The following is a 17,311-nucleotide window of genomic DNA, read 5'->3' as shown; positions in this document are numbered from 1 at the left end:
TGCCTTGTATTTTGACTTGAGCAACCAGGTGGATGGTGCCGTTTCCTGGGTTGAGGAAGACTGTGGGTGGAACAGACTGGGAAGAACACACGTGTGTCATTTCTGACACCATAGGTTGAGGTGCCTATTGGCCACACACATGGAGTGGTCTAGTAGCCAGTTGATGTATCCGTCTGGAGCTCAAAGGAGAAGTTCATCACACTATTTACAGTCATAGGAATGATGCCATCCAGACCCAGACTGAGTCTTGAGAACCTTGAAGGATTAGGGAGAGAAAGAGGGACGAGCAAAGGAAATTGAGAAGGAACAGCCGGGGAGGGGGGGTGGGGGGGGCGGGGACCATGGGCGTGCTCTTACGGAGGTCAAGACAACGAGCATTCCAGAAGGGGGCTGCGGCCAACTGGGTTGAATGCTTCTGAGAGGCTGAGGAAGGTGAAGACAGAAACCTGTTCAGCAGACTTGGCAACAGGGAGGGTGCTAGTGACTTGACAAAAGCCGCTTCGGTTGAGTTGGGGAAATGGAAGCCAGGTTGGAAGGGGTTGGAGAGTGAATGAAAGGTAAGGAAGTACAGACAGCTGGTGTAGACACTTTCCAAGAAGTTGGTTTGTGAAGAGGACCAGAAAGATAGGGCAACAGATGAAAGGAGATGGGAGGCCAGGAGGCTGCCATTGTTTTGAAGAAGGGAGGCGGTGATGGTGGTGGAGAGAAGATAGCTAGAGAATAAGGTCCTTGGGAAGCGTAGACAGTGGGGGCCGGAGCCCAAGCGGAAGGTCTGGCCTTTGGGTGGAGGAAGGAGGGGGCAGGGCAGACAGCTTCTGGTTATGCTTCAGGGTGCTCTTAAAGGAGAGAGGGGTGAAGGCGAAGTGTTCCTGGGACTCATTCATTCATTCAATAATGAGCATTAGGCACACTGCTGGCACCAAGGGACTGATCCTCTCAGCCAGGGTACCCAGGGAGGACTTCCCGGAAGGCAGTGTTTTTGTGTAGGTGAAGTCTGGAAGGACAAATCAAAGCTCTCCAGGGAGACAAAAAAAGAGGAGTGCTCCAGGAGGCAAATAGACCATAAGCAAAGGCATGGGTAGTGAGAACTAGCTTGGGCCATTTGTAAAAATGGAGGTCGCATGGCCAGAGCTGGGGAGGGGGTCAGTGGCAAGGTAGGTATCAGATCATGGAAGGCGTCAGGAAGGCCCCGTGGAGGAGTGGGGACACACTATCAAGCAGCGGGAAGCCACTGAAGGATTAACCAGGGGGTGACATGATCAGATTTGTGATTTTAGAAATGTGGATGGTGGGTTAGAGGGGAGCCCAGCGGTAGGTAGAGAGGTAGATGGGAGGTTATTTGAATAGAGCAGGTAAGCGGTGATGAGGGAGCATCAGCAGGGCATGGGGACTGGCCAGGTGTACCACCAAGATGCTTTCAGCAGCCACCAACCAAAACCGTGCCTCAACTGGCCTGGCCAACGAGGACATTTTCCCTCTCACATAACAAGACATCCAGACGCAAAGTGGCTTTCAGGTGGGAGGAGAGGAGTTTAGGTGAAGTGGGGCCAGCTGGGGAACAGCAGGAGGAGGTGTTGGGCTGCCTGCCATTTGTGGGTCACACCACAGGCACCAAATTCAGTGGTGACCCCACACCCAGCCCGCAAGGAGACTGATGGGGGAGACAGACACCACTAGACAACCACACAAGCGGGGCACGAGTGACCATGGACCTACGAGCTGTGCAGGCTGTGGCTGCGCAGGAAAGGGAGCCGTGACTCGACAGGTCTGAGCCATGGGGCGTGGGAACAGACGTGTTAAAGCTGTAGAGGCCACGGAAAGGAGGCGGGTGGTGGATGTGACTGTGGCAAGGGGGAGGTGCGGCTGTGACCGGGGCCCCGGGAAGCAGCATCTTCCAGGAGCAGGAAGGAGGAGCTCAGAGCAGAGGGAGAGGCCGGAAAGACAGTCTGGTTCTTCTCTCGGTGGTGGTGTGAGTGCTGGAGGGAGGGCCAGCGAGTGGAAACCGCTGGGGCTGTCCACTGGGGGCCTCAGGTGAGCGTCGTTGAACGTTGAACGTAGATTCGAGAGCTGGGGCCGGAGCCAGCCTGACTCTGGCGTCTACGGTCCCTCTTGGGCTCTGCAAAGGCGAGAGTGGGCAGCATCACCCAGAGGGTTGTTGCCAACTGGGGCCCGTGAACTGGGAGGGTGCCCAGCGGCCGTGGAGTCCCTCCATGGTCACCTGGCAGGTCAGCATCTTCTGTGTGGGTAGTGTGTGTGGGATTGGTGTTGGAGATGAAGGCGGGAAGGTGTGTGCTAAGGGGCAGGCTACAAACTATGGGGACCACCGTGCGAGGGGTGGTTTCAGGCCGGATGTGTGTGCGTGTATGTATGTGCGTGAACGTGGGCTCACGCATCCACACTCCCACGCACACGATGGGGCCAATGAGCAGCTGGGGGACAGGATCAGCAGGAATGAGCAAAGTCATCCTGTGGAAACACGACTCCCCGGGTGATGATGGTAGAGAGCAGCTGGGCAGCCTGGCGGGGGCGTGGCCAGCTCTGCCCAATGGCTCTGGCCGCTCCCTGGGCCGCCCTCCCACCTGTTGACCAAGCCTGAGGAAGTGCCCGCACTGGCTGGGCCAGGGATCCTGCTGGGGCGTGGGGGCCCACTGTGAGAAGGCTGCCACCCCCAGTGTGGCTCTGGGTGGCTCTGTGGGGGCTGTCTATGTGGGCCCCATGGTGGCTACATGTGACCAGGCTGCAGGGGTCTCCCTGCTGATGTGGGTCATTCCCCAGGGCCTTTGAGATAAGTGACCCATTACCTCCCTTCCACAGGGAACGGGCTCACGATGGCTGGGCAGGGGCCAGCAGAGGCCGAGGGACTGGCCCAGGACACACAGCCCACACAGTGCTCACAGGCCTCTAAAGCTCCTGGTGGGTGCCCTTTATCCACCCAGTTCATACAGGGACCACCAGCCAAAAACAGTCACTGGGAGCTCCAGCCCTGCCCCCACCGTTGAAACTGTCCATCTCCTTGTGCCCATGACCTTTCGTGTGTCCATCTTTTCCATGTTAGCATCTGCAGCCCATCCCGCCCCCCCCCCACCACATACGTACCCTGCATCTTCCTGCTCCATCTACCCTGCCTGCCTGTGGATTAGATTCCACAGGTCCTGTGGGAGGGAGCTGGTGGGACCCTCCGCAGGGCCTAGGGCCTTTCCCTCTTCCCCGTTCCAGCCCAATATCACACTTCCCCAAAGCTCAGGACAGGACACTCCACACCCCACACCTTTCCCTTCCCTCCTGGCCAGGGATGGCAAACACAGTCAGATGCACTACATTCTCCTTCCCATGCCCCTGGCAGACATCACTAATCAATCACAGCAGTCTTTTTGCACTGAGTCTGGCTGCAACCTCAATGGTCTCTGTTCACATCTCCTGGCAGCCAACAGCAGCCAACCCAAGTTGACCCTCAAGGTGAAATCCATCCGTATTCGTGCTTAAGGCTGATCCCACCAGGCCACCAGCACATTTCACACCTGACTCCTCTTTGCCCCACATGGGCATGGAGGCCGTGTGTGTATAATAACTTGTGATTCTCTCTCTCCTTGTAGGCTGAAGCCACACTGTTCCCGGAGCTCAGGCCCAGGAGGCATTTGAGGGCACTGGGGCATTGACCCCAAGTCCCCAAGGCTGAAGAGGATCTGGTTGGTTTGTCATCAGTCCTGAGGGCAGCCAACCCCTGCTGGGGAGAATGTGGCGTGGGGCTCGGGGGTGATGCTCCTGTGTCCAATACCTGGACAGCAGCAGCGCTCAGGCCTTGCAGGCACACCCTGCAATCCCAGCAGCACCTGCACACCCACCCCCCCAGCCTGGCCCGTGGGCGGGTAGCCACCCAGCATTTGGGGGCCTGCACGCTACAGCTGCCCTTGTTGCCCACTGCCCTCCTGGCCCCTGAACCCAGGATGCAAGGATGGCCCGCCTGTCTCTGTCCACCGTGGTGCCTGTGGGCCCCCACAGCCTGCGCCCCTTCACCCAGGAGTCCCTGGCAGCCATAGAACAGCGGATAGTGGAGGAGGCGGCCAGGCAGCAGCGGAACAAAGAGATGGAGATCTCGGAGCCTGAACGGAAGCCACGAGGCGACCTGGAGGCTGGCAAGAACCTGCCCCTTATCTATGGGGACCCCCCGCCAGAGGTCATCGGCATCCCCTTGGAGGACCTGGACCCTTACTACAGTGACAAGAAGGTGGGGGCGGCTTTGCTTTGCCTGTCTGTGCATCGTCCGTCTGTCTGCCTGTCCCTAGGCCTCACAGCTCTCTCCCTGCCTCAGACCTTCATCGTGCTCAACAAGGGCAAGTCCATCTTCCGCTTCTCTGCCACCCCCGCCCTCTACCTGCTGAGCCCCTTCAACATCATCAGACGAGGCGCCATCAAGGTGCTCATCCACTCATATCCTGCTGAGAGGGGCGAGCGCAGGGGCGGGGAGAGGCAGAGGCGGGGGTAGGGATAAGCAAAATGGGGTGCTGTGGGCGAGGAGGCCCTCTGTCCACCTCCCTTCCCCACCTGCTCCCTCACTTTCCTTGACCCTCCCCCCAACGCTGTTCAGCATGTTCATCATGATCACCATCTTGACCAATTGCGTGTTCATGACCATGAGTGATCCGCCCCCCTGGTCCAAGAACGTGGAGTAAGTCTCTCTTCCCCTCCCACAACCTTCCCCAGCCCCACCCCTCTGGCCCTGGGGTTCCACCCATCCCGGGTGTCCGCACGCTGAGGATTGTGTTCCAGGGGGACACATGCTGTCACTATCACCCCATCGACACCTTAAGCCTCCAGGTGGCACACACTGTCATTCTCACCACCGTCCTCAGCCCCGGGTGGCATATGTCACTTCTATGCCCCTCCATCCTGGGAGGTCCATCGTTGCCACCCACACCCCTACCCAGGCATGACACACCGGGCCCTGGCCGGCCCTCTCCCCGCCAGGTACACCTTCACAGGGATCTACACCTTTGAATCCTTCATCAAGATGCTGTCCCGAGGCTTCTGCATCGACGACTTCACATTCCTCCGGGACCCCTGGAACTGGCTGGACTTCAGCGTCATCATGATGGCGTGAGCAGGGGCCCAGGGTGTCCTGAGGCTGTGGCCAGGGGAGCAGAGAGGGCCAGGCCTCAAAGAGAGCCGCTGAGTGGGCTCACCCTCTCAGAGGGTGGACTGCAGGGGCCTCGGGGCAGGGGTGCTGACAGTGAGCTATACGTACAACTCCCGGAGCCACCATCCCAGGGTCTGGTTTGAAGGCTCTCCTGCTGCCCCCCGCACACACACCATGTACAACCACACACAGCAGCCCTGAGCTTACAACAGCCCTGAGCCCAAGGCCTCACCCACTGGGAGGCCATACCCACTCCCCAGCCAAGCTCCTGCCCTCTCTCCCAACTCTCAGGCTCCCATAGGAACCTCGGAGTGACCTGCTCCCCAGCCCCCTGTGGGAACCCCAACTACAAGGATTCCTGATTTCTATCCTCTCACCTACCCCCGGCTCTGACACAGCCTTCACCCCACCCCCACCCCCACCCAGGTACGTGACGGAGTTTGTGGACTTGGGCAACATCTCCGCCCTGAGAACCTTCCGGGTGCTGCGGGCCCTGAAAACCATCACAGTCATCCCAGGTACTGGGGAGGTGCAGGGACCCTCCGCTGGGGTCAACAGCCCCCCACCCTCATGCCCAGGCCTGGAACTTGACACTCAAGTTCCAGGAGCCTGACCCAGGGTCACAAGATTCCCAGGCTGAGTATGTAAGACACACACCAAAGCGTGGACACAGAGAGGGTGTCCCACGGCCAGAGAGGAGAAAAGGGCCCCGTTGGAGGATGGGCATTTGAGAGGCTGCATAGCAAGGGGGGGAGAGCACAGACTCTGGAGCCAGACTGCCTGTGTCAGTTCTCACCTCCACCATTTCCTAACTTTGACCTTGGGCCAGTGGCTTACCCTGTCTGTGCCTCAGTATCTGTAGGATGTGGATAATAACAGTGCCGGGCCTGGGGCCGTTATGGGGATCAAATGCTTTAATATCGGTAAGGTACTTAGAGCACTAGTGCATGGCCAGTGTGCAGAGCAGCGACCTCCAGCCGAGACACACAGGGATCCGTGTGGAAAGTCCCGGCCCTGAGGCTCCACAGGGAGCACACTGCTTGCCCACTGAGCCATGGGGCCGGGCAATTCCAAAGTAATGCATCAGGAAGCAGGAAGTAAATAGAACCCAGATCATCCAGACCCTCAAAAAAGCACGCATAGAAACTGGAGAAGGCTCATTAGAGGAGAGAAAGACGATAAGGGATGGTGAGCAGGCTCTGGGAGGAGGGGAAATGGCTCCATCTTAATGCTAGAAAGCACCTGAGTTCTCCTCCAGACCAAAGGCCTCACACTGCGGTGTGGGAAGGAGGCCCCAAGAGACCCCAGTACGGGCAAGTGCTGACCGAAGGCCCAACGCCGGCCACGGAGCCACGGCCACAGCACCGTTCCTCGATGCCACACTCCCAGCATCCTTGGAGCTCTGGCAGGCTTTTATAAGGAGGCTGCTGAGCATCTCTTGTCTATGCCAGGATGAGAAAAGGAAATAAACTAACACTGAAGCGAGAGACGCTATGATTAGGCCCAAGGGAAGGGCTCTTCCATAAATGATGGGAATTGGTCCCTGGAATTCCCTAAGTTTTGTTTATGCCGCTGTCCATCCAAAGGGCCGAATGCAATGATCATACAAAGTCAGTCTAGAGCAGTGGTTCTCAACCTTCTGGCCCTTTAAATACAGTTCCTCATGTTGTGACCCAACCATAAAATTATTTGCGTTGCTACTTCATCACTGTAATGTTGCTACTGTTATGAATCGAAATGTAAATATCTGATATGCAGGATGGTCTTAGGCGACCCCGGTGAAAGGGTCGTTCCACCGCCAAAGGGGTCGCGACCCACAGGTTGAGAACCGCTGGTCTAGAGCATCTCAGCATGAACCCTGCTATTCCTTGGGGGTTGACAGGCATTATCGGGAAAGGGGTTCTGTGGCTGAATACGTTAATAAACGTGGTATTAGAAGTTTTTGTTTGTTTCTGGAGGACTTGTCAGAGCCTTAGATTAGATGATCTACACAGTGACTCTCCAAGAGAAGTACACAGCTCGGCCTTTCCCGGACATTATTGAATACCCGCTCCCCTTTAAGGGCACAGTTTGGGAGATTAGTGCTTTGTGGAACACACTTTGGGAATGCTGACCTAGTGACGTTTATTTTTTTGTTTGTTTTCTATTTATATCTATTTTTTAAATGTATATTTCTCTCTTAACTTTTTTTTTTAATCCTCACCTGAGGATATTTTTTCCATTGATTTTTTCGAGTTGAGGGGAGGGAAAAGGGGAAGAGCGAGAGAGAGAGAGAGAGAGAGAGAGAGAGAGAGAGAGAGAGAAAGAGAAAGAGAGAGAGAGAAACATCGATGTGAGAGAGACACATCATTGGTTACCTCCTGCATGTGCCCCAATCAGGGCCAGGGATCAAGCCTGCAACCAAGATGCATGCCCTTGACCGGGAATCAAACCTGTGACCCTTTGGTCCTTGGGCCGATGCTCTAACCACTGAGCAAAACAGCCAGGCCCTAGTGACATTTATTACGCTCCACCGTGTGCTGTTCCGTGAGTCAGGCAGCAGCCCGTGAAGTCTTTATAGCCCGTTCTCCTGGTGGCTGAGATTCTGTGGCCATCGAAGGCTCCTGCTTAAGCACGTGATCAGAGAAGAGTGGGGTTAATTTGGGAAGCTTTCCGGGAAGTGGTGCCCCTGGTAAGCCAGGTCTTGAGGAGACGGAGTAGGCAGAGGCTTGGAGGATGAGGGAGTGAGTTACCACCCTGCCCTGCCTGCTCCCCGTCCATACTCTTACCCACCCTACGGTCAGGTCTGAAGACGATTGTGGGGGCCCTGATCCAGTCGGTGAAAAAGCTCTCGGATGTGATGATCCTCACCGTCTTCTGCCTGAGCGTCTTCGCCCTGGTGGGGCTGCAGCTCTTCATGGGGAATCTGCGGCAGAAGTGCGTGCGGTGGCCCCCGCCCTTCAACGACACCAACAGCACGTGGTACGGCGATGAGATGTGGTACGGCAACGACACCTGGGGCAGCAACGACACATGGTACGGCAACGACACCTGGGACAGCCCGGAGAGCAGGGCCAGCAACTACACCTTCGATTGGGATGCTTACATCAGTGATGAAGGTAAGGATGGAGGCTGGAAGGCCGGGGGGGGGCCAGTCCCAGTCCCGAGGGCAACCCCCCGTGAGATAAATAACAGGAGAGGACCTGAGCTGAGATCCATCACTTACCACTTGCTTCTGACAAGTCACTTGGTCTCCCTGATGCTGAGTCCTCACCTGGAAAACTGAGATGACAACACCTTTCTCAAAGGGTTAATAGGACAACAAATGCCAAATTGCTTGGGAAATCCTGAAGCTTCCACTATATAAAGCAGCAGTCCGTGTTCCCTCGTCCGTAACCTATGCACTCCCTGGCAGGGCCACCACCAGGCACCCACACACCCACATCCTGTTTACATACTCACACTTTACATACTCACACACAAGGCACACATTCTCCCACGGCCACCATTCGTCTACACAATGCCTTCTGGCAAATTAGAAACAGGTACCCCTTCTTCAGCCTGGTACCCTGGGGTCTGGCCTCCTCGTCCCCCAGCCTCAGCCCTCAGGGGCCCTGCGCAAACACATGGTAGCCCCATGCACACACATACATGTTCCTCCCGTCTCTCTGTGTCCCTGCTCATTCTGACTGTGCAACCACACCAGGCACTGAGCTCACACCACTTGGAGCTGAGCTCTCTGCTGTGTATCTACCCAGAGATCTTAGGATTTGGGGATGCCCCTAAAGGAGGGGGAGGGGTACCAGGAAGCAGCTGTTTGGTGCGGTCCACACAGATGTGTCCCCAGGTGTGCAGTGGGACATGTGCCCACGGTGTGTCCATGTGGTGACATGTATCCTCTGTGGCCTCTGACCCCCAAGGGAACTTCTATTTCCTGGAGGGTGCCCTCGACGCCCTGCTCTGTGGGAACAGCAGCGATGCTGGGTGAGTGATGCTGGGCAATGGGAAAAGATGCCCCAGGGCTGTCAGAAAACGGGGAGGGCTGCTCAGGGCCAAGGACCAGGGGAGGATGGGAATAGAAGGGAAACCTATGGGCGTGGATGGAACATCTCCCTGTTTCTGGGACACAGGACTGAAGCATTTCCCCCCGTTTGGTGCCCCCCTTTCTTGGCCCCCAGTTGGGGCTCTCCTTCTTCCCTAAAACCAGACCCCATTCTATCCCCAGGCGCTGCCCCGAGGGTTACCTGTGCATAAAGGCTGGGCGGAACCCCAACTATGGCTACACCAGCTATGACACCTTCAGCTGGGCCTTCCTGTCTCTCTTCCGCCTCATGACACAGGACTATTGGGAGAACCTCTTCCAGCTGGTACTGCTGCACCGCCCTGCTCTTCAGCCCTAGAGCCTCCCTCATCCCCACGGCCTCTTCGTTGCCTGGCAGGACCCCCAGCAGGGCTGTCTCACCTGTGGGACCCCCTCAGTGCCCCTACATATAGACAGCTTCTTAGAGCCCCCCACATTGGGTACCTGCCCTGATCTAAGCCACAGCCTCTTTATCCTTCTCCATCTTTGCTAGATCCAGGCCTGGCACAGATCCCCAGTCCTTGCAGTACCGCAGGGCAGCTTAGAAATTCAACTGCGCCCTAACCGGTTTGGCTCAGTGGATAGAGCATCGGCCTGCGGACTCAAGGGTCCCAGGTTCGATTCTGGTCAAGGGCATGTACCTTAGTTGCGGGCACATCCCCAGTAGGAGGTGTGCAGGAGGCAGCTGATCGATGTTTCTCTCTCATTGATGGTTCTAACTCTCTATCCCTCTCCCTACCTCTCTGTAAAAAATCAATAAAATATATTTTAAAAAAAAAAGACCCCCTGGCAATGGGCAAGGAGACACCTGATTGGTGGTGTTGCTCTTATATCAGTCAGGGGCAAAGCAGATGTACAGTCCTTAGTTCATCCTAGCTTGATGCCTGTGTTGGTGGCCAGAGCTGTTTCATGCCTGAGGCACATAAAATTTAAAAAAAGAAAAGAAATTCAACTCTACCCAGGTACAATTTTTTATATTTTATTTTTTTAACTTGTTGTCTAATCGTCACACGAGGACATTTTTCCATTGATCTTTAGAGAGAGTGGAAGGGAAGGGGAGAGACAGACAGAGAAACATCGATGTGAGAGAGACACATCAATTGGTTGCCTCTTACATGCACCCTGACTGGGACCAGGGATCAAGCCTGCAACCCAGGTACGTGCCCATGACCAGAATTGAACCTGCAACCCTTCAGTTTGCCGGCGAACGCTCTATCCACTGAGCCAAACCAGCCAGGGCCCCAGACACAATTATTTAGCTTCTACTGTTTGCAGAACAGTCAGGCTGAGTCTGGAGCAACAATGCCTTCTGGTCCCTGGTGATACTTCTAACACTGATGATATTAATGAAAATAGTAATAATAATAACTATTATCTGTTGAGCTCTTACTAGACACCAGGCACCATTGCAAAGCTAGGACTCAAGCCCCCATAGCCCATGTTCACTATTTTTTTTAAAATATATTTTATTGATTTTTTACAGAGAGGAAGGGTGAGGGATAGAGAGTTAGAAACATCAATGAGAGAGAAACATCGATCAGCTGCCTCCTGCACACCTCCTACTGGGGATGTGCCCGCAACCAAGGTACATGCCCTTGACCGGAATCAAACCTGGGACCTTTCAGTCCGCAGGCCGACGCTCTAACCAATGAGCCAAACCAGTTAGGGCATGTTCACCATTTTTTATCCTGGCTCTCTGACCCCACGATGTCTGGCTGGTCCTCAGGGCTCTCTGAGTCAGGAGACCAGGAATGTCTGGGTCCTGGGTATACATTTGGAAGTTCCCCAGCGTGTGGTTTAGCCTGTCAAGGATGACCAGACCCTGCCTCAAGTCACCAGGCTCTCTGAGGGACCCTCTCTGTTGACCTCTCTGGGCAATGGGTGTGTGGAGAGGGGTGGTGGGTGAAGCAGGCGGGCACCATGTGATACTTCCTGTCCTGCCCCCACCCCCAGACCCTCCGAGCAGCTGGCAAGACCTACATGCTCTTCTTTGTGGTCATCATCTTCCTGGGCTCCTTTTACCTCATCAACCTGATCCTGGCGGTGGTGGCCATGGCCTACGCTGAGCAGAACGAGGCCAACATTGCTGAGGATCTGGAGAGAGAAGAGGAGTTTCAGCAGCTGCTGGAGAAATACAAAAAGCATCAGGAGGAAATGGAGAAGGTCTGGACTCAGAGAGAGGAGGCCGAGGACCCAGGGCTCTATCTCCCTGCCCCTCAGCCTGGGTTCTCCTGGGCAGGCTGAGGGTGAGGGAGAGGAAGGGGCGGGGCTTGGAGGCAGGGGGAGCAGAGGCCCCCAGGAGGGGGCTTTGGTCGGATGGGAGACATCCAGGCAGTAGAAAGAGTATTTTGCAGCTCTGTGCCTCAGTTTCCCCATATGTGACAAGGAATCAGAAGTAGCCTTCCAGCTTGAATATCTATGATTTTGTGATTCTTTCTGGGCAGAATATGGGTCCCTGTCAAGAGAGGGTCGGGTCCTAATGAGGCCGCAGGGAGCAGTGCCCACTCTCTCATCATCTCACAAAGTGCAGGCTCAGTCACGGCTCAGAGTGGAGGGTCTCCAAGGATGAGGGTCCTCCATCACTTTGGACCACCACTAGGCTCAGTGCAGGCCAAGAAGAGGGGCCCCATCCTAAAGGGTTCATGAGGAAGCTCTGAAAGTCAATCAGTCCATCCTCCTGGCTCAGAAATGGACTTCATGCCCATCACCCTGCTGGTCCACAGGCCAAGGCTGCCCAGGCTCTGGAAGATGCGGAGGCAGATGGTGACCCAGCCCACGGCAAAGACTGCAATGGCAGCCTGGACACATCACCAGGGGAGAAGGGACCCCCAAGGCCGAGCTGCAGCGCAGACAGCGCCATCTCAGATGCTATGGAAGGTGAGTGAGTGCCCAGCTCCCCCATACCCATCCTACACTGCATGTCCTGCCCATCAGGCCACTTGGGCTCCTGGGGAAGTGAGGGCGGGGCTGGCTGGGCCCAGCTTCAGGAGGACAGTAACTTAATATTGGCATCGAAGAAATGGCCATGATAAATATAGTCCTGGCTTACCCTGCCCCGTTCTGGCTGCAAGGCCAGGCTGCCACGGGAAATGGGGGCTTCCGGGAGGGCCTTGGGGGCTGCCAAGGCAATGGAGGACAGGATACTAATACTAACCAGGAAGGCCCAAAGTTCCGGAAATGGGAGATCCTGCTCCTCAAATGTCTCTGGGTAAAAGTTAAAGGCCAAAGGCCAGACTCTGCCCAGGGAGAGTCACAGACTCCCTCAAATGCCCATGCTGCTCCCCAAGTCTCAGGAGGAGGATAAGCATGAGGTTATAAAAAGAAGGTAGATAGATTTACACAATTGGATGGATGGATGAATGGATGAATGGGTGGATGGATGGATGGATGGGTGGATGAATGGATGATGGATAGATGATGGATAGATGGATGGGCTGAAAGATTAATGAATGGGAAGAAACACATGGGTATATGGATGAATGACAAGGAGGGAGGGAAGAAAAGAGAGAGAGAGGGAGTGAGGGAAGGAAGGAAATCTGTCATAGAAGAGATCTGGTTCCCTTCCCAGGCCACTTGTGTCAGGAAGGACTTGGAGGTCCTAGAGCAACGGTTGCCAACGGGTGGTCTGTGAGGTCGGAAAGGTTGGCGACCGCCGTCCTAGAGGACTTTGCACACCTCTAGAGGGCACCATCTCCCCTAACCTTGTATGACAGGCATCCAGGTATGGGTGCCCTGCCAGAGAATGCCCCAGAGAATGCTGGGCAGAGCTGGCCTAGGAGATCACTCAACACTGCCCTTGCGGGATGGTTGTGAGGATTTTTGGCAGCAGCACCTGCAGTAGCAGCCAGGTTGGGGGTGGGGTGGCGTTGTTAAGGTCAGACTAGAGCAGTGCTTCTCAACCTTCCTAACGCCGCGACCCTTTCATACAGTTCCTCATGTTGTGGTGGCCCCCAACCATAAAATGATTTTCGTTGCTACTTCATCACTGTAATGTTGCTACTGTTATGAATCGTAATGTAAATATCTGATATGCAGGATGTATTTTCATTGTTACAAATTGAACATAATTAAAGCACAGTGATGAATCACAAAAACAATATGTAATTATATATGTGTTTTCTGATGGTCTTAGGCGACCCCTGTGAAAGGGTCGTTCGACCCCCAAAGGGTTTGCGACCCACAGGTTGAGAACCGCTGGACTAGAATGTGTAGCCTGTATGAGTGGCCCAGGTTGCTAACTCCTGGGTGGGGGTGAGAGTCAGCCACCCCCACCCCTGGGTGTCCCAATCATGCTTGCAAATCCAAGGATCCATGGGACTGCCCCACTCCAGTCCCCTTTCCTCCTCTATGAGATGGAGGCACTAACAGCATGTATGAAGTTCTGGTGGGAATGAAATGAGATCATGCCTGGGCTGAGGATTCCCACAGCAGCACAGGCCTGGAAGTCCAGGTGGAGGAGCAGCTTCATCCATGGGCCTTATGGGCTTCTGAGCTAGGGCGGCAAGAACAGGGGACATTTCCAGAAAGCCACCCTGATGGGAAGTGACTGATTGGCTGGGAACAGTCTGGAGGGGCCGGCATTACTGCCAAAGCAATAAAGAGCCCACAGGGGGATCCCAGTCTGCTCCCCAGTGGCACTGGCCAGCGGCAGGAGGAACTGGGAACCGACCCCCAGCAGTGGCCTCCAACCAGGGACCCTCAGGCACTGCGAGAGCAGGGTGCAGGATCACTGTCCTGGGCCACTGGCAGGGGTGACAGTCACTGAGGGGCAGGGCTTTGTGGGTTGTGTCAAGAAGGCCGAAGCTTGAAATAGCCCATTGAGAGAAGGGGCCTGGGGCAAAGGCCGATAAAGGGCAGGTCTTTGGGGGACAGGATCTAAAGGGTTGGGTTTTGAGGGTGATGCAGTGAGAGGTGTGGCTTCAAGTAGGGGGCCCTGAGGGGTGACGTTTGAGATGCGATCTAAGGGGCAGGGCTTGGGGAGCCCCAAAGACCAAGTGGAGGAAGATAGCCACTGAGAGGGGGATCCACATCACCTGTCTGATTCCACCCTACCCCCAGAGCTGGAAGAGGCGCACCAGAAGTGCCCACCATGGTGGTACAAGTGTGCCCACAAAGTGCTCATATGGAACTGCTGCGCCCCATGGATGAAGTTCAAGAACATCATCCACCTGATTGTCATGGACCCCTTCGTGGACCTGGGCATCACCATCTGCATCGTGCTCAACACCCTCTTCATGGCCATGGAGCATTACCCCATGACAGAGGAGTTTGACCACGTGCTCAGCGTGGGCAACCTGGTAGGGAGGGGACAAGGGAGGGGTGGTCATTCCCAGGCAGGACAGAAGAGGACACAGGGCCTGATGGAGCCCTCTCAGCTGTGTGGAAATATGGGGCACTATTGGGGGACATATGTAGACAGGCTGGGGTTATTTTCCCAGCATGTGGGGGACATAAGTTGATGTACAAGGAAGGTATATGGGGTTATCCACAGGATGTATTTGGGTTTCAGGATAGCTGGGAGCAGAGAGAGTGGGGATGAGGTTCTGGAATCCTTAAGATCAGGACTCCGGGGATCTGGAGTCCAGGTCATGCCATGGATGCAGATATGGGGGAGTTGGGGCAACGGAGGTGGGGGGACTGGGTGACAAGTCTCTCCACCTTTAGAGATTGTTTGTTGTGGGCCTAAGAGGGACTACGGGACCTGGAAGTAGGGCATATAGCCATGGGCACCCTGGCCCAAGAGGCCCCAGCTCATCCTGGAGGCCACAGGGCATAGCCTCCCAACCCTCAGCCCCCTGCCCGCTACCCTTTCTCCAGCGTGGCCAGGCTTACTACCCTCTGCAGCCCTGCCTGCTCCGCTATTGTTGACACACACTGATCCGCCTGCTTATCCCTACCCATTAGGAGCATTATCACCTCGTTGCCAGCCACGGTGGAGCCTGACAAAGGGAAAAAGCCGCCTCCTCCTCCAGCCCTGCCCACCTTCTCAGTTTCCTTCAAATGTTTTCAGGATGGCAAATGGGCCGGGCACTCCCCCACCCTGAGGGTCAGGGGGGCTAGGAGAGCGAGATGTGAGGCTTGAGGAAGGACAGGCCTGGGTGGACAGCAAGGGATTCGGACCTTGGAGTCCCCAGCCTGGGAGGCAGGCAAGTGTGTTCCGTGGAGATGCCCGAGCAGCCATGGCCGGGCTGGAGGGGCCAGGGCGTGCTCTGGACTTGGTGCAGCTGCTGGGGTGTACGTGATGGGGCCGGCCCACAGCCTGCTCACCCCCTGCCCACATTCTGCTCCCGACTGGGCACCTGCTATGGCCAGAGACAGCTCCTGGGCGGGGCTCAGCATGTGCCAGGGCAAGCTGTGGACCCAGGGCAGCTGGTGTCTGGCAGGAGGGGGGCCGTGCCCTGGGGGAGAGGGGGTAGTTTTCAGGGACTCTGCAGCCCTCAGACGCCATATAGAGGGTTGTGCTTGGGGGTGAGGCAGCTCTGGCCTTCTCACTGTTTCCAACTTTGCCCCCTTTTGGCCCCTGCCCTAGACTTCCACGCCCACCAAGAGGCTGGGTCCTGAGACCCATGCCAGGGAGGGTAGAGAGGCTGTAGGGAGCAGAAACAGGACACTGAATCAAGCAGGTTTGAGACTTGACTCGTTCCCATGTGGGCAGCACGACCGAGCACTTCCCGCTAACCTCTCTGAGCCTGTTTCCTTTTCCTGAGACGGGTGTGATAATCCCTCCCAATGACACAGAAACTGGCACACCAAGGAGGTTGTCATGGCAACCACAAAGCCCTCTGTGAGTGTTAAATATTCTGTGAGTGGCCCCGAGACGTTGAGGGCTGGCCCTCGGTCACATGGCCAAAAAAGAAAGGGCCCAGGTCTCTGGGTGGTCCCCATCTCCCCTGTGGAACGGCCACCCCACTCCTCACTCACACACACTCGGGTGCCGTGGTCACCACTACCTGCCCCTTCAGGGTTCTGGGCCCCACAGGCTCTGCCAGGAGGTGAGTCGGGTAGGGACTCTCAAAGCCTTGTGCTCCCGGAAGCTCTGTGACCTGTGACGGGGCCGCCCCCCACCCCACAGGTCTTCACGGGCATCTTCACAGCAGAGATGGTGCTGAAGCTCATCGCCTTGGACCCCTACGAGTACTTCCAGCAGGGCTGGAACATCTTCGACAGCATCATCGTCACGCTCAGCCTGGTGGAGCTGGGCCTGGCCAACGTGCAGGGGCTGTCGGTGCTCCGCTCCTTCCGTCTGGTGCGTGAGCCCCGGGCCGGGGTGGGAGAGGGGCAGGGTGGGGATTTTCCTACTGAAAATAGGGAGAAAGGGAACCCCCTCCCCTATCGCACAGGGCTGCTGGGGGCCTTGGGTGGCTGGGAAATGGGCACTTTGGCCTGGACTGTAGCCCTAAAAGCTAAGGCTTGGGAGGATCTTTAGTGATAGAATCAGAGCTCTGAATTAGTGCCCTTTCCACCACCCCCTGAGAGCACTTTTATTATTTTTTTAAACTTTATTCTGGGACCTTTCATGCATCCACAAAAGTATCCTATATAATAAAAGGCTAATATGCAAATTGTCCCCTCGACTGGGAGTTCAACCAGGGGGCGAGACCAGCTGGCCAACCACCTGCAGACCCTCCCCTGGCTGGCCCCATCCCCAATCGGCCCCCCCCCCACCCAGATCGGGAGTGGGGCCGGCCCACCAGCTGCCCTTGGACCCTCCCTGTGGCTGGCCCCGATCAGAGCGGGCTGGCTGGACCCCACCCATGCATGAATTCATGCACCGGGCCTCTAGTAAAGTATAATAAACCTCTGTGTACCTATCACCCAGCTTCAATTGCCATCAATAGTCTGCTGCTCTTGTTTCATCTGCCCCCCCCCCCCCACTTTTTGTGGAGGAGAGTATGTTAAAGCAAATCCCAACATATAATTTCACTTGTAAACACTTTATCTGTGTCTTTAAATATGTGGCGTTTTTTTAAATTGATTTCAGCGAAAGGAGAGAGAGCGATAGAAACCTCAATGATGAGAGAGAATCATTGATTGGCTCCTCCTGCATGCCCCCTACCGGTGCCCACCCAGGCATCGTGACCTCCTGGCTCATAGGTTGACTATCAACCACTGACTCA

The 17,311-nt window shown here is 55.8% G+C and overlaps 1 protein-coding gene across 2 annotated transcripts in view; it reads left to right on the top strand.

The window, feature by feature from the left end:
* Positions 1-3,952: 3,952 nt before the first annotated feature.
* The window catches only part of SCN4A (sodium voltage-gated channel alpha subunit 4), a gene marked incomplete at its 5' end in the record, with an annotated part of 31,944 nt that continues 18,585 nt past the window's right edge, over positions 3,953-17,311 (top strand). The window contains 12 exons of one of the 2 annotated variants that reach the window (XM_081110071.1): positions 3,953-4,225; positions 4,310-4,428; positions 4,577-4,666; positions 4,966-5,094; positions 5,561-5,652; positions 7,918-8,232; positions 9,034-9,097; positions 9,339-9,480; positions 11,148-11,357; positions 11,918-12,071; positions 14,253-14,491; positions 16,267-16,440. In XM_081110071.1, coding sequence (XP_080966197.1) covers positions 3,953-4,225; positions 4,310-4,428; positions 4,577-4,666; positions 4,966-5,094; positions 5,561-5,652; positions 7,918-8,232; positions 9,034-9,097; positions 9,339-9,480; positions 11,148-11,357; positions 11,918-12,071; positions 14,253-14,491; positions 16,267-16,440 — 2,001 coding nt within the window. Of the gene's footprint in view, positions 4,226-4,309; positions 4,480-4,576; positions 4,667-4,965; positions 5,095-5,560; positions 5,653-7,917; positions 8,233-9,033; positions 9,098-9,338; positions 9,481-11,147; positions 11,358-11,917; positions 12,072-14,252; positions 14,492-16,266; positions 16,441-17,311 lie in introns of both variants that reach the window. The other variant, XM_081110070.1, reaches the window with a different exon arrangement.

Source organism: Myotis nattereri (genome assembly GCF_964212035.1).
Source record: "Myotis nattereri genome assembly, chromosome: 16".
In the NCBI taxonomy this organism is placed as follows: Eukaryota; Metazoa; Chordata; class Mammalia; order Chiroptera; family Vespertilionidae; genus Myotis; species Myotis nattereri.
Note: the sequence above shows the minus strand (reverse complement) of the source record. Positions and strands in the feature narration are given on the sequence as shown.